This window comes from Microtus oregoni, unplaced genomic scaffold, assembly GCF_018167655.1.
Source record: "Microtus oregoni isolate MIOR12 unplaced genomic scaffold, Mior012 000025F_ref0000491, whole genome shotgun sequence".
Lineage (NCBI taxonomy): Eukaryota > Metazoa > Chordata > Mammalia > Rodentia > Cricetidae > Microtus > Microtus oregoni.
In genome coordinates this window covers 5,358,944-5,374,919 of record NW_024543084.1, presented here as the reverse complement: position 1 = coordinate 5,374,919, position 15,976 = coordinate 5,358,944, and the positions used below count along the sequence as shown (strand labels likewise).

Genomic DNA, 15,976 nt, shown 5'->3' with positions numbered 1-15,976 from the left:
TACTCTTCTAATTGGTAACTAGCAGTGGCTTCCTAAAATCTCTGTGGCATGTACAGATGGATTCAGTAAGCACACCATAGTAAATTCTTGTGAACATTTACCTTGGCATGACATGCGGTTCTTCCGGAGATAGTATCCCACCGTACACATGCAAGTCCTGGTAGTTTCCGATGTAGGTAAACAAAGCTGAGAGCACCCACCATTATTTAGGTGGCAAGAATTGCTGCCTGAGAGAAAAAAAATAAAGCAAACATCAAAAAGAAATTAGTAAAGAACATAAGAGACATACAGATATGAAAAATGTAAGCAAATATGTGTGTTAATTTGTTTCTAAATGTAGCTGGTTTATATAGGATATGATATCTGTCTTTCAAATAACTTTAAGTGACAGATTATGATTGAATCATGCCCTCCAAAACAATGAAACAGTATCACAGGTCATATGAAAAAGAAGAAATTGGATTTTTCATGAAAACTGTCATTAACACTTGAATTTCTGGCCTTTGGGATTTTGTTTGTTGAATCAGAGCTCACTAGATAATGCTCAGCTGGTCTAGAACCCATGACCCTCTTATCTCAGCTTCTCAAGTGATGGCTTTGGAGCATGTGTCATCCTGTCCTGCTGTTAGAGACCTTAAAATGTTGTAAGGTCACACAAAAAGGCAGTATTTTCTTTCTGACTCAAATGTAGCTTCACCTCTAAAAGGACAGGATTTATGCATGCATACATGTTTTTAAATTACTTTTAAAGCAAAGAAATTATTTTCTGCAGCCCAAAGAACAGAATTCCTTTAAAATATATTTCAAACACACCCAAACAAATCATGCAATTAATTGGCATGTTAATTATTCCCATTCCTGTACGGTGACAAAAACAAATATTAGTCAGGCAATCCCACGCTGATATTCTATACAGATCTTCCATTGTATTAATTAAACCTGCAGCATAAAGTTAAGTAATTTACGGTCCACCCTGTAAATTCCTTCAAATTTTTACAATTTTATTGTTCTAGGACAATTTGAATGGTATTTAATGAGGTAAAGCTCTGCTACAAAGTTCAGAAATCTGGTGACCATCACAAAGCCTGCTGAGAGCAGTGCATCAGCAGGACTCTATGGGAGGTTCAAAATGCCAACTTGCTTCATTATTTCTCATTTTCTGAATTCGCGGGTTTAATTGCTCAACAGAATCGGTCACTATCTCTGTCATTCTTGAGTGTGAAATATTCTTTATGTGGGAGATGAAACACATTCTCAGCTCATTTCTTTGTCCATAGCTCAGCAATATTGAAGGAACTTGAAGTTTTAAAAGAATTCCAAGCATCTGTTATATGTGCTAGGGAGGCGGCTGACTCATTCCCCCTTTTTCTCAAGGTGACTTAAAGGGAGAGACAGTTCAGATCTCTGATATTTTTAACGAGAAGACAGCTACATTAACAACTGTTTGACATTCTTCACTGACCAAGCATGTGCTTGATTGTATGGAAAGCATGTGGATGCATGTTAACTTCATGCTAGTCCACATATAGGTGCTTATATGATGCTTGCTTGCTTCAACTAATGCCAAAGCCTGACGCCTGGGAAGATCTGGGCAAGTGGTGTTTCAACACAAAGTTTAAAAGAACACTACATGAGGAGGAGAGCTGAGAGAGATGAAAAAGTACAGGAAAAAAAGTCTAGGAATAGAATGAACATATGAAAATAAGAGAATGCGAGAACTTTATAATATTAGCATAATTATTGGGAAAGTAGAAAACAGAACGACAGCTGCAGGTGGGTAGTGCAACTATAGTGCTGGCAATATATTTTATTCTTATTTGTTGATATAAACAAGCTGTATGTTTTAACACGCTTGTAAGATAACAACACACATTTCACAGAACCTCTGTGGACACAAAATATAGAAAATGATAATGAAATTTGTTATACTTTAAGTATTTCCATTTTCATATATAAAGATGTACATGGGGGCAATTTCAGTGATTATCAGGCTGCAAGTAGGAGTCTGGATCAGCATTCTGTAGTGAGAATGGCGTTCACAACTCACACCCTAAATGACAAGTGGAGCTGGAAAGTCCACCTGACTACAAGAACCTCAACTCTCCAGTGATCTGTGTCAAAAAAGATGAATGAGGCAGTTAGTTGTACTTTGAAATCTAAGGAGGTAATAATGTTAACACCTTAAAGAGCCTTAAATTGCTCATATTTCATTCTAATGAAGCTTTCAAGCTACCGACAGTGATTCTGTTAATGGCGTTGTCTTTCAAACAGATGCTTTTCTCAGCATTTTCCAGTGAGAATGGTGCAGTTGTGTGTTACCACCGGGTCAGACACTTTCACGTTGCATTTATCACCCAGTGGCATCGATAGAGTCAAAACTTCCAGGGAAGGGGCATGAAGCTAAGAAGAGCAGGATCAAGAGTCATTTATAAACTCATTGCCCTGAAAACTTATCAGAACCACTATCTACAAAATTGATGTGCAGTTTCACAAGAAGTATGTGCTGTTTATGTCTTGAAAGGCAAAGACCTTCTTGTCTCTGGGCACCTTGGTTGGAATTGCTTCTTGCTCTCTCCCTGTTTCTGTGTGTGCTGTACTTTCTGAGGTTGTGTTTAGATACGTCTCAGAAATATGTTCGTTGTGTACTATGCAATGAAATTGATAATGGTATTATCAATTTTATACTTCTGTACTAAATAAGCTTGTATTGAATAGACATAAAATGTCTTACTACATTTTACTGACTATCAGTATTGGATTACAAATAACATAGTATTATATACATGACATGAATACCAATACTTATTTATTTATTTACTTATTGGTTTTCTGTGTGTGGATCAAGCTCAAGCTTGTGCGAGAGAATTGTCTATATTCTGTCAATCATGTTTTAAATAAACACTGATTAGCCAGGCAGGAAGTATAGGTGGGTCAACCAGACAGGAAGTAGAAGTGGGGCGATGAGAACAAGAGAATTCTAGGAAGGAGGATGCTCATTCCTCTGAGTCCTGCCCAGACCACCGAAGAAGCAGGATGTGACCTGCATCACTGAAAAAGGTAACGAGCCATGTAGCTAACATAGATAAGAATAATGCGTTAATATAAGCTACAAGAGCTAATAAGAAGCCTGAACTAATGGGCCAATTAGTTTATATCTGATGTAGACTCCGTGTGATTTTTCTCTGGTACTAAATGGCTGGGGAAACGAGCAGGACAGAAACTCAAATAAGCAGGGCCCTCATACTACTTCAAGCCCTCATATATGTTCTGCAAACATTCCACCATTGAGTACCCTCCATGCCTTTATTTTGTTTGTTGAAATATAGAAAAAGTTGTCTAACTAATAGTGAAAAATTATTTGATTTTTGTATAAAGTATTTTAAAAACTGCCCATGTATCAGAAAACTGAACATACAGAAACACACAATCCAATCCATAAACTGACTAATAAAATTAACAGATATTAATGAAAATATTAAGTACAATTGACCAACAGTTGTTACTTTTCATCAGGGAAAAAAATAAAAATAACAGCAATCATTAAGGAATCAAAATCATAGGCTGTTGGTAGAATATAAATTAATTGAGGTATTATTGTTGTTAGTATGGAGGTTCAATAGCAAAAATAAAAATAGAGTATATGAGCCAGTCATGAAATTGCTGAGTACATTCCATACATGACTCTCAGTTGACATACTGAAGACATACGTACTTATATGTTTATTGCAGCATTATTATAGTAACTATCTTATAAAAACATCCTATGTGTTTATTAACAGATGATAAAACAAAATATATACACAAACTCATTGGTATTTTATTAAGACATAAAGATGAAATACTATATCTTTTTGTCTTGTCTTGCCTTCATAGAAAAATGATACACCTAGAGATGAGTATAGTATAGAAAGTAATCCAAAATCAGAAAGAGAAATAACACATATGTTTTTCTTTACAGATTCATACAATAAGACAGCAGAAATGAGAGTAGGAGAAGAAAAAGGATTACAGGCAAGAGCAGAAAAAAAGATAATAGAATGTGGTGGTGAATATGTTTAAAACACATGATATAGCTGAATGAAAATATTCAAAGAAAATTACTTAAAAATCCTGGAAGGAATGTAGATTTGCATGCACAGGTCATCTGTGAGTTGATGCCTTCTCAACAATAAAAGAAACTTAATCATATAACATTAAATTTAAAATAATCCTTTTTACTATTCCAAGAAAAGATATACTCTTCTTGACCACAGCCAGGAATCGAGACCAAAATTTCAATCTTTGAAATGGATGGCAGTTACCACTCTATTTTGTATTGTGCCTACGGCTGTTCTGGCAGCTTGAAATGGTTATCACCAGCAAACCCAGACTTCATGAATGCTGTACACTTCTGAAACAGAAGGCCCCTTGTGTTCCCTCTTTTGCCTCTCCTTTTCTCTTATTTGGTTTTCATATTCCAAATTATTTGTATAACCCCCCCCCCCTTCTTAATGTCGAAATACAGTTTTGAAGCTTACTGTGAGAAGAGATGTAGGTGAGGGAAAGGATTTTCAAGGCCGAAACTAAACTTAGGAAACAGTGTATTTAAGGAAGCAGCATGTGTTGTGGGGGATTTAAGGAAGAGGCAGAGGAAGAAGGATTGTAGGAAGTATTATGTGGAGAAGGCTTTAAGCATGTGGGAGGCTTATGTGGAGACTGACTTTATTTTCAGAAGAGGATTACGCTAATGTCATACATCCTGTAGCAAAGACTAAGAAAGGACTAGCAAGAGCTCAGCTGCACTGGCCCAGATCTCTAATCCACCTCCCATCTTAGTCCTGTGACAAGTCCACCTATGAAAACCATCTGCTAACTTTCACTCCATTGCATTCTCCACCACGTGGACAAGAGAAACAAAAATGGGGATGTGCAAAGCCAAATGATACTGTGCTTTGGATGTGAGATTCTTACGTCAACGTGGTGCATTTGAAGACCTCTGAAAACATTGCATAATATAATTTTTTTATTTAAATTTTTGTATATCTTCAATTTATAGTCAAGTACTAGATAAAACTGTCAATTAAGTGAAAAATCAAATATCTTACAGAAGAATTTCCAATGCTTAAAAATTATGCCTCTTATGTGAAAGACATTTCTCTTCAATATTAGGCAAGGTTTCCTAACCCAAACTTGTAACTAAAGGCTAGAAAAAGAATCCACAGATTATTTGCTTGAGAAAGCAGTAGGCAAGTGAGAAGACCTTACTTTAGCAGTATCATACATTCATCACAGAGGGACATACCTTGTTGTACTTCTTTGTCATACACTTTCATGTGCACAACCCCGGAAGTCTTATTTCGTAGGACAGCGAGGTTTCTTCCATCTTTCTTGTTACAAGTTCCGAGTTGAGCTAAGTTTTGATCTGCCCACCAAAGTTTCTTGTCTATATAGAAGAAAAAAAAATTTTTCTTTCAGAAGAGAATATAATTAACTTACTAACTAATATAAAAGTTAATTAAAATACTTTTTGATTTATTTTGTTATATTTCAAATCATTTCTAAGCAAATCGTGAAATCATTTCTACTCTTTAAAAACGCAAAGCACGGTGACAGGGTGTTGCTCATGGCTTCTCCCTCCTTCCCCAGTAAAGGAAGATTTTCTTCTTTTTCTTTTCTTTAATTGAAAATAGCTATTCGATTTTTTTCACATAATATATACTGATTACACTAGCTTCCCCACCTTTAATATCCTTCCCTGTTCTTCTCTAATTCCCCTCCCATCTACAACCATTCTCTTTCTGTCTCTCATTATAAACAAAGAGGCTTCTGTTGAATAATAATAAAATAAAGTACAATAAAATAAAACAAAAACTATCATATCAGAAATAGAAAAAAACAAACAAATAGAAAGAGCAAAAGAGGAGGCACAATACACTAAGACCCACTCATAAACCCACTCAGGAATCCCATAAGAACAGTAAACTGGAAGCCAAAATAAATATGTAAAAGATGTGTAGGATATATATATTAAAATTTAAAAAAATCAGAATTTTTTTTAAAAAAGAGAGAAAAGGTAAAGTACTAGAAGGACATTGTGAGACAAGGAACTTCCCAAGATGCTATTGTGTTTGTTGCTCTTGGCCATCTACTGCTGGTCATAGGATCTTCTCTTGAAAGTAGATTGTTTCCCCAGTGAGATTTCCTTGGAGAAAACTAACTTTTCATTTGAAAATGAGCAAGCATTAATTGAATGAAATTTATTCTTTTTTTCTTAGGGAATAAATATTTAGGCTAGTGGTATAGCTCACTTGGTAGAAAGATTGCCTGATATAATCACAGAAATGAGGCAGTAGGATCATTTCATTCTCAGCTACAAAGACAGGTTGGGATACATGATATCCTACATTTAAAGGGACACCAAATGAATATTCTTATAAGCTGCATAATATGCAAATATATACAGATATAAATAGAACTAATTTTCCAATTAATACAGTGTGATGGTTTGAATAAGAATGTTCCCCAGGGGCTCATAGATTTGAACATGGGTCATCAGGGAGTGGCACTATTAAGAGACGTGACCTTAGTGGAGTGGGTGTGGACTTGTGTGTCTACTGGGATGGGTTTTGGGAAGGTTAAATACTCAAGCCAGGCCCAATGCTCTCTCTTCTTGTTTCCTGCTGACTGATGTAGAACTCTCAGCTTCCTCTCTAGCACCATGTGTGCCTGGGTGCTTCCATGATCCCCAGCATGATGACAATGGACTAAACTTCTAAACTGTAAATCAGTCACAATTAAATGTTTTTCCTTCATAAGAATTGTCATGGCCATGGTCATTGACTAAGACAGAAATTAGTATAATTGTTAGAGTATGGTTGTGACATGCCTGATCATGCTTATTCTAGGCAGCGGGGTATTTTATATTAGGAAAGCAATTACACACTTTAGGTGGAGTTTAATGGGCAATACTGGTAGAAGCATAAATACTTCTATTTATGCTGAGATTAACATAGAATAGGATGATCTGACTCAAAAGGTTTTAGAGGAGAAGATTATTAGTAAGTCCCTTAAAGATTGTTCTTGTGATATTTTGATGAAGAATGTGGCTGCTTTTTGCCCTTGTCCAAGAAGTCTATCTGAAACTAAACTAAAATGTTTTGCATTGCTGTTGCTGGCTGCAGAGAATTAAAGACAGTCCAGTATTGACTGTGTCATATGGTTATTAGTGTCAGTCTTAAGTAGTTCTAAAATGGAAAAGAGAAAACATGGCAAAAAGAAATACAAAACGTATAATTTGAGGAGAAAAGGAGAACCAGAACATGTAATGGAGCTAAATCCAGTGCTCAGGGAGATTACAAAATTTAAAGAAAAGCCTGATTCTAATTGGAGTAAAGTGAGTGGTGACCCCACCTAGGTAAACTTCCCACTCCTGTAAAAGGAGTAAAGAAAATTTTAGGGTCAGGTGTGGTGATGCACACCTTTAATCCTAGCACCAGGGAGGCAGAGGCAGGCAGATCTCTGAGTTTGAGGCCCGCCTGGTCTAAAGAGCAAATCCCAGGATAGCCAAGTTTAAGGCAATGAAAGAAACAAAAGGAGAAAGTTAGTGAATATGTACTTGAATGAGGGGACCATATTCCAGCCCCACAAAATAGAAGAGCTGAGCAACTTTGGCAAAATGGTTCTGGTTTTAGACTCAATATAAGAAAGGATTACTCTCCCTCCACGGCTAAGGAAAACTGATGAGAACAGGAATGTGTCAGGGTTGTCCCAGTTTGGAGGCCCAGAGAGGACATTGTGTGAAGCTAAGAAATTGAAGCCTGAATATTGTTGAAGACCCCAAAATGTTAAAGATACAAGAATTTGTGGGATACCTGCCAAGGAGAGCTGCTAACAGGTAATAGAACCAGCCCAATAGAAATAAGTGTGTCGTAGTCAATAAAGCTGAAAGGAATTGGAGATCTGAAGATCTGCCTTGGCATCAGACATGAAGTTGCAGACTTTGGCGTCTGGCCTGCTGAGTTTTCAGCCTTGCTTTGGTCCAGTATTTCCTCAGTGTGTTTCTTTTCTTTCCAATGGAACGGCAGCACATATCCTTTACCATTGTGTGTTGAATGTATGTGATCCAGTTTTTATATTAATTTACAGTTGATTACAGTTAAGAGATTACTAAGAGTCTCCAAAGCGACTTTGAACTTTAGAATTTCAAATGTGGTATTGAGAATAATGGGGGTATAGATTATGAATGGGGATTTTTCAAGTTGGACTGGATGCATATATTTCATTAAGATATGATGTCTTAGCAATTGAAACCCTAACATACACATCTTCCTGTGTGCCACTATGCTTCTCAGAATGACAATCGTAGACTAAACCTCTGAAACTTTAAGACAGTCATAATTAAATGTTTTCCTTTATAAGGTTTGCTGTGGTCCTGGTGTCTCTAGACAGCAATAGAAGATTGATTAAGAAATATGGAATACATATTTTATTACTTGTCTACCTGAACATGAACATAATCCAACATCATAGCTACTGAGCAACTAAGAGATATTGTTCCAGTTTTCTGTTTCCTAACAGTGTGGAAGTTTCTAAGAGCTAGGTTTTCTCACTGGATTCTGTACAACTATAGTGACCTCTTTTATTTTTTTAATAGTTTATGACTTTCTACAAATTTTTATTTATTTATATTTTTAGGGAGCTATTCTTATCAATTTAAATTCTACAAGAAAATGAAACTTTATGCAGAAAAACCTCGTGACCAAAACATTAATTAGTAAAAGAAAAATAATAGAGTCTCCCTGGTGTTATTAATCTCCCCCCTTTTTTAAGTGATTCAGCTTTTAAATCACTGTACCAAAAAATAAGGAAATGTAATCCTAGTACATAATCTTCAAATTGTCATCCATATATAGTCAGTCTATTAAAAAAATTGGCGTCTATGAGTGTAATGCAGAGAATTATATGCATATTTTACAAATAAATAAAAGAATTTTACAATGTGAAAATATAGTTCATGAAAGTGTATTGGAAACTATTTTGTCATAAAGTTTATGTAACTAAAATCATTTTTGAAACTAACAGACAATATAGTAAATACAACCAGTCTTTGGGTTTTGTTGTCTCATACCAATATTTCAAACATTTAAGAGGCTAAGTCAGTGTCCCACCCCATCCCCACATTGATATAAATATTATTACTATTGAAGGAAATCAGGAAACATAAGAGGAAACTGCTTTTTTTGACCACTAGAACGTAGCCCATCTAGGGCTGTTGTTTACCCAGTATCTTTATGCCCTAGTAGAAAACTTTCACATAATAAATCACGGACAACAATCATAAACACACAGTTATTTCTAGGATCACCCAAACAGCAGAGATGGCCTTGTTGCACACATGTATTATGTATATATGAAGAGGAAAAGGAGAGTGACTTCTAAGAGAAGTACAATCGTGCGGCGTTAGTGAGAGTGATTAAATCACTGATGGGCTGATACAGGGATGAACAATTGGGTAAGAGTTTGAACCTAAGGAACCACAATGCTGGCAACTATAGCTAGAGCATCCATATCCCCTAAAGGACTGTGCAGATTTGGACAGAGTATTTATTCCCAGCAGTAGCGTGCACGAAACTAGGAGCACACAAATCATGGGGAATGCTTGTTGTCTTTCAAAACTCTGATCTCTGAAAGTAAGATAGCTCAGCAGTGCAAACCTGGGCTCTGTCCCCATGGCTCTGTGGAAGAAGAAAACCGTCTCCTAAAAATCATCCTCTGACCTCTGCTGTGGAAGATCCCTTTACACTGTGTGTGGATGAGTTACTATGATTGGCTTATTAAAAAGCTAAACTGCCAAGAGCTAGAGAGGAGGTATATGCATGACTTCTGGAGAGAGAGAGCTCTGGGAGGAGAAAGCAGAGTCATCAGCCAGCCAGCCAGCCAGATGTTGAGGAAGCATAATAGTCAGTACAGAGTTAAGGTAACTGAGCCATGCAAAAGAATGTAGATTTTAAAATACGGGTTAATTTGAGAGATGAACTAGGTAGAAACAAGCCTAAGCTATCAACCGAGGTTCTCTAATTAATTGTCCCTGTGTCAGGAGTTGGGGGCTGGTAGATCAGGAAAAAGCCCGTTACAGACCTACACACACACACACACACACACACACACACACACACCTCACACTAAAGAAAAAAATTAAATATGTGTATTTTCTAAATCATCCCTCTCTCATAATCATCTCCAAAGGACCCTACCACTACTTCAAATTCAAAAGTTTTTATTCATTTTAACCTGAGTTTATCGTTTCACCTGGGTCTTATTTTTCTAATTATCCCGTCTTATTACCAGATAATAACCATTCATTTGTTTACTTAAGTGATTCTTGCCATCAACTGTGAGGAAAGATAGATAAAGGTGAAGAAACATACAGCGGAGAAAGGAAGCACAGTCCCAGCATTTGCTTCTCCATATCTATGAGCACATATTTTAGATAGATTGTTTTTTGGAGAAGTATTTGATTCTATTGCCTGCTGACGCTGCCACCTTTTCCCATTTCCAGCGAGTTCCACCGCTTCACATGTGACTATAAGCCTTTCCATGTATTTGTTCTCTCTGTTTTACCCTCACTAGGTTTGACTGTAGAAAGCAATGAAAGCTCTTGAGCCTGAAGAACCCATCTTGAACTTGTATCTACTTTTCACACTTCTCTGTATTGTGTTAAACTGAATATGACATAGAAATTCCCTAAACAGCTTCAAAATTAATGAGGAATAAATCTCTTTAACAAATATTTCCATTAGAAATGTAACCTGGAAAACAGTTTAATAAATCCAGCACTTCTACTCTCTAAATAGCTTTTTTGGTTTTTCTTTTAATTTGTATTTTTATTTTTTAATTAATTTATTTATTTTAGTATTCTCTGTGCTTGCCTGACAGGAGGGCTGGGAAAGGTACAAAGTAGGAAATGGGTGGAAATCTAAAGCAGGGCTTCTAGGATTACATCCTGACCTGTCATCATTTGGGATTGTTTGAGAACACAGTGTTAGTTCCGTCTCAGAGCTGAAGACCTGTTAGACACAAGGTGGAACCTGTGTCTGCCACAGTGAAACACTTCCAGACTTATCTCCTGTGCTGATGCTGTGGCTTCAGTGACTTTATCTGAAACAACAGCCATGGGACTTGAGGAAATATGCTGGTTTCTCTCCTAGAAACAGTCACTGCATGGTTTTGGCCTATGGCATGATATTAAGAATATTTAAAATTTCTTCTTACACTATGTGTAGCTAAGGTTAAGATTCATGGCTTTCCTGCTAACTAAGAAGCACTCCATCTTTAATTTATTCATTTAAGAAAAGCAGCAACCAGAATACCTTGGGATATTAAGAGGTTTTGCATTTGGGAAAAGCTATCTAGCTCAGTGCTTTCAAGAAAGAGCTAATTGAAAAAACTCTTTGTATACAAAATCCTTTTAAAGGTGGCTGCTGTAGATGATTGTAAACAATTTCTAGCTTTGAGAAATATAGGGAAATAGACAAAGAGTACTACATACTTGCAAATCACAGCTATATGTCATGAACTTATTACCAGAATCTAACACCAGAAGCAGGCTAATTTTATAAAGAAAGACGCTTATCTTGTTCAGAGTTTTAGATTTCACATAACACCAAGGTAGTTCTGTGCTGAGGGCAACCCCTGGTGTGTCATATCCTATCAAATAACAATAAGATTATACACAGAAGCAAGAAGAATATAGCTCAAGGCAGGAACCAGAGAGACAGAGGCAGAACTTGTTTCTCTTATCACAATTGTGTTGAGATAACTTGAGTCTCGGGAGAACTATCTTCTAATGTCTGTTCTGTCCCCAGTGACCAAAGACCTTCCAGCAGTTTCAATTATTAAATGTGTCAGTGTATCTTCTAATACTGCCAAATTAGGGACCAATCCCCTCAATACAGGAACTCTTTGAAGACATCAAAACCAGGGGAAAAATAAAAATATTTAGAACACAAACGAACAGGTATTAAACAGAAAGTAAAACAGAACAAAAATGAAATTATTTTTTTCTGGGATATATTAATTATAAACTAACAAAAATAGTCTTCTGGGAAGGAGCTAATTTCGAAAGAAGATATGTAACAGTTTGGCAGACTACAGAAGTCTTTACAAAAGAGCAGAAGACTATTATTTATAATTATCCCAGTGCCATTGAATTTTTATGCTGTACCAATTGTGACTCGGGACCGCCCCTCCACCTGGACAGGCAGAGGCAGCTGTGTCTGTACAGAGCAGTCATCAGCCTTCTCACCTCACTGTGAGGGATGGGCTTGCTGTGACTCATCTGAAGGGCTAAATCTGTTTCTGATGGCAGGGAGGAGACTAGAGGTTTCTTTTCCTTACCTTTTCCAAGTCTTAGTTCCTGGTTTAAAGAGATAATCTGAAGAACAGCGAGGGATGAGAGATGGCAGAGCAGAGCTCAGAATTTGTTTTGAAGCTGTTATGACCCTGAGCTTACAGAGATGGCTCTAAAGTCCTTGCAATGCTTAGTTCTAGTGAGCAGCTTGCCTCAGTGAGAGTGCTGAGGGCAGAGTGTGAGGTTACATGGAGGGAAACTTGAATATGATGGGTCATTTAATTGTTTAGGATGATGACCTGACTGTGTTGTCAGCATTTGTGAGATGGTGAAGGGAGAATGACCCTGAGAGAGTGTGTGGTCCACTGATAGAAACAAGTCAGCTCTAGGTGTTGTAAGGAGGCTGGAGTGCTTGCCAAGGTATTTAATAATAATTATTATTATTATAATAATAAAAGCAAAGTTACTTAATGAAGACTGATGATCCTGAAGTCCACATAAGGAAAAGGAAGTAGCACAGGAGGAGGGGAGGAAAGGAAAAGACCAGATAGCTCTGGTAACAAAGTAGACAATTGAACATTTTAATTACATGTGTTAAATAGATATGAATTTTCTCCACAGTTGTACAAATTAGATTCTCAACTATGTGTTCATGTCCTTCCACTTCCTTCCACCCAATTATCAGGTTAATATAGAGTTGATAGGCTTAAAGAACAAAAGAACAGTCTCCAAGTGTATCTGTTAAGTCTTGCACATGGTTCCAGCATGTCCCTCCGGATATCATTTGTTAAAGTTTAGCTCCAAATGTGAAATATTAAAAAAAAATAGAAACTTACTTTGACTATAGAATTTAGAAGTAGGGCCTGGGAGATGATTAAGATTAGATAGGCCCCACATAAGCAAATTCTCGTAGGTTAATCCTTAGAGGTGACATGGGGAGATACACACACATTGCTGTCTTTCAGAAATTCAATGATGGTCACTACTTTGAACATCTTCCACCCAGAATATCATCGCCAGATGTGGCCACTTACCCTTATATCCCAGATATGGAATCACAATCAACTCGCTCATTAAAAAAAAATATCTAAGATCACTTTGTTATGGCAACATAAATGGAATAATCTCATCACCATGACATTTGTAATTGCTTCATTCATTGCCATATCTACCTCTAAAGCATGGAAAGACAGTTTCAAACTCAGTTCAAACATACCTCTATTTGAGTGTTTTCTATACCCTAGGACACTAGAACAAGTCAACTGGTCTTCTGTGAGATTAATTCTATGACAGCATTCATATTAATATAGCACTGTTTCAGTCTATCCCCTTGCTTAAAATAAAAGATTCTTTGTGACAAAAATTGCATCTCGCTCTCTTTTCCTGCACTGAGTCTATCAATGCCAGAACCTGAGTGGGTTCATGGATGCCAAGAGTCATGACAGAATCCTCCTTGCGGCCTCACGAACTAGAGTGATGCTTCCTGCAGGAATGACTCTCCTCGTGATCTTCAGCATTCTCTGCTTTTGGTATCAGTGTCCCTGCATCATAGGTTAATACAGAGATTATTTACAAGCCACTCGATTGGCATAGACAATAACTGTTAGGTATATTGAATGAAACAAGGCAGCAAAATATAATCTAAAACGTATGTTACTGTACTGTTCTGATTCCATTATGTAATCAGTATTGACATGGTTTTGCACACCTGTAAAGGTGGCATTCCAGGCTGGAGTGGAGGTGAGGTAAGAGGATGGTGACTTCAGTCCTATCCTTGTCTCAAATACAAAGCAAACAAAGGGAGAAGATCTTCACCAACCCCGCAACTGACAAAGGTTTGATCTCCAAAATATATAAAGAACTCAAGAAACTAGACCGCAAAAGGCTAATCAACCCAATTATAAAATGGGGCACTGAGCTGAACAGAGAATTCTCAACAGAAGAATTTCAAATAGCCAAAAGACACTTAAGGTCATGCTCAACTTCCTTAGCGATCAGGGAAATGCAAATCAAGACAACTTTAAGATACCACCTTACACCTGTCAGAATGGCTAAAATAAAAAACACGAATGATAGCCTTTGCTGGAGAGGTTGTGGAGAAAGGGGTACACTCACCCATTGCTGGTGGGAATGCAAACTTGTGCAACCACTCTGGAAAGCAGTGTTTCGGTTTCTCAGGAAATTCGGGATCAACCTACCCCTGGATCCAGCAATACCACTCTTGGGAATATACCCAAGAGAGGCCCTATCATACAACAAAAGTATATGCTCAACTATGTTCATGGCAGCATTGTTTGTAATAGCCAGAACCTGGAAACAACCTAGATGCCCTTCAACGGAAGAATGGATGAAAAAAGTATGGAATATATACATATTAGAGTATTACTCAGCAGTAAAAAACAAGGACTTCTTGAATTTTGCATACAAATAGATGGAAATAGAAAACACTATCCTGAGTGAGGTAAGCCAGACCCAAAAAGAGGAACATGGGATGTACTCACTCATATTTGGTTTCTAGCCATAAATAAAGGACATTGAGCTTATAATTCATGTTCCTAGAGAAGCTAAATAAGAAGGTGAATCCAAAGACAAACACATAGGCATCCTCATGAATATTAACCTTCATCAGGCGATGAAAGGAGACAGAGACAGAGACCCACATTGGAGCACCGGACAGAAATCTCAAGGTCCAAATCAGGAGCAGAAGGAGAGAGAGTACGAGCAAGGAACTCAGGACAGCGAGGGGTGCACCCACACACTAAGACAATGGGGATGTTCTATTGGGAACTCACCAAGGCCAGCTGGCCTAGGTCTGAAAAATCATGGGATAAATCCGGACTAGCTGAACATAGCGGACAATGAGGAATACTGAGAATTCAAGAACAATTGCAGTGGGTTTTTGATCCTACTGCACGTACTGGCTTTGTGGGAGCCTAGGCAGTTTGGATGCTCACCTTACGAGACCTGGATAGAGGTGGGCAGTCCTTGGGCTTCCCACAGGTCAGGGAACCCTGATTGCTCTTCGAGCAGATGAGGGAGGGGGACTTGATCGGGGGAGGGGGAGGGAAATGGGAAGCGGTTGCGGGGACGAGGCAGAAATCCTTAATAAATAAATAAATTTAAAAAATTAAAAAAAAAGCAAAGAAAAGACAAAAAAAAAAAAAACAGACAGAGGGAACCATGGATGGGCGCGCACCACATTTCTTTTACCACTTCCCTTGTGGCTACATATGGAAGGAGCTTTAGTCTTCCAAGTTAGTATAAATTTGGAGAACATGCCACTGTGGAAAGTCACTTTGAGGTAAGAAAATGAAGGAGCCCTGCATAAACTGTTTTCCAGCTTTACGATGGGGCAGAATGATCTACATTCAGCAGTCTCTGCCCTAAATATTTTGAATGCTAATCTGCTCCTAGGAGGTCACAGGAAGGCAGGCACTCTTCCTGGCACCTCACAGCTGGTGATGAGTTTAAGACTGCAGTCAGCCATATGATCCCCAGGGGAAGTCACCCAAGCTCCACAGCTGCAGGGCTCATGGGGCACTGTGTTCTGGAAGTCAGCTTATCACATTCATCATTTATTTAGGTTCATTCACACATCTGTGCAGTGGTGAGCTTGCTGTAAGCCCACCATGCCAAAGGGATCATCCC

General features: G+C 37.7%; 1 protein-coding gene across 1 annotated transcript in view; it reads right to left on the bottom strand.

Annotated features, from left to right (window-relative positions):
- Nucleotides 1-15,976, bottom strand: part of Lrp1b (LDL receptor related protein 1B) — a 1,777,071-nt gene that overhangs the window by 501,025 nt on the left and 1,260,070 nt on the right. The window contains exons 33-34 of the mRNA XM_041674488.1: nt 5,282-5,422; nt 102-227 (exon numbers count right to left, since the gene is read on the bottom strand). Of these exons, the coding sequence (XP_041530422.1) occupies nt 102-227; nt 5,282-5,422 (267 nt within the window). The remainder of the gene's footprint in view (nt 1-101; nt 228-5,281; nt 5,423-15,976) is intronic.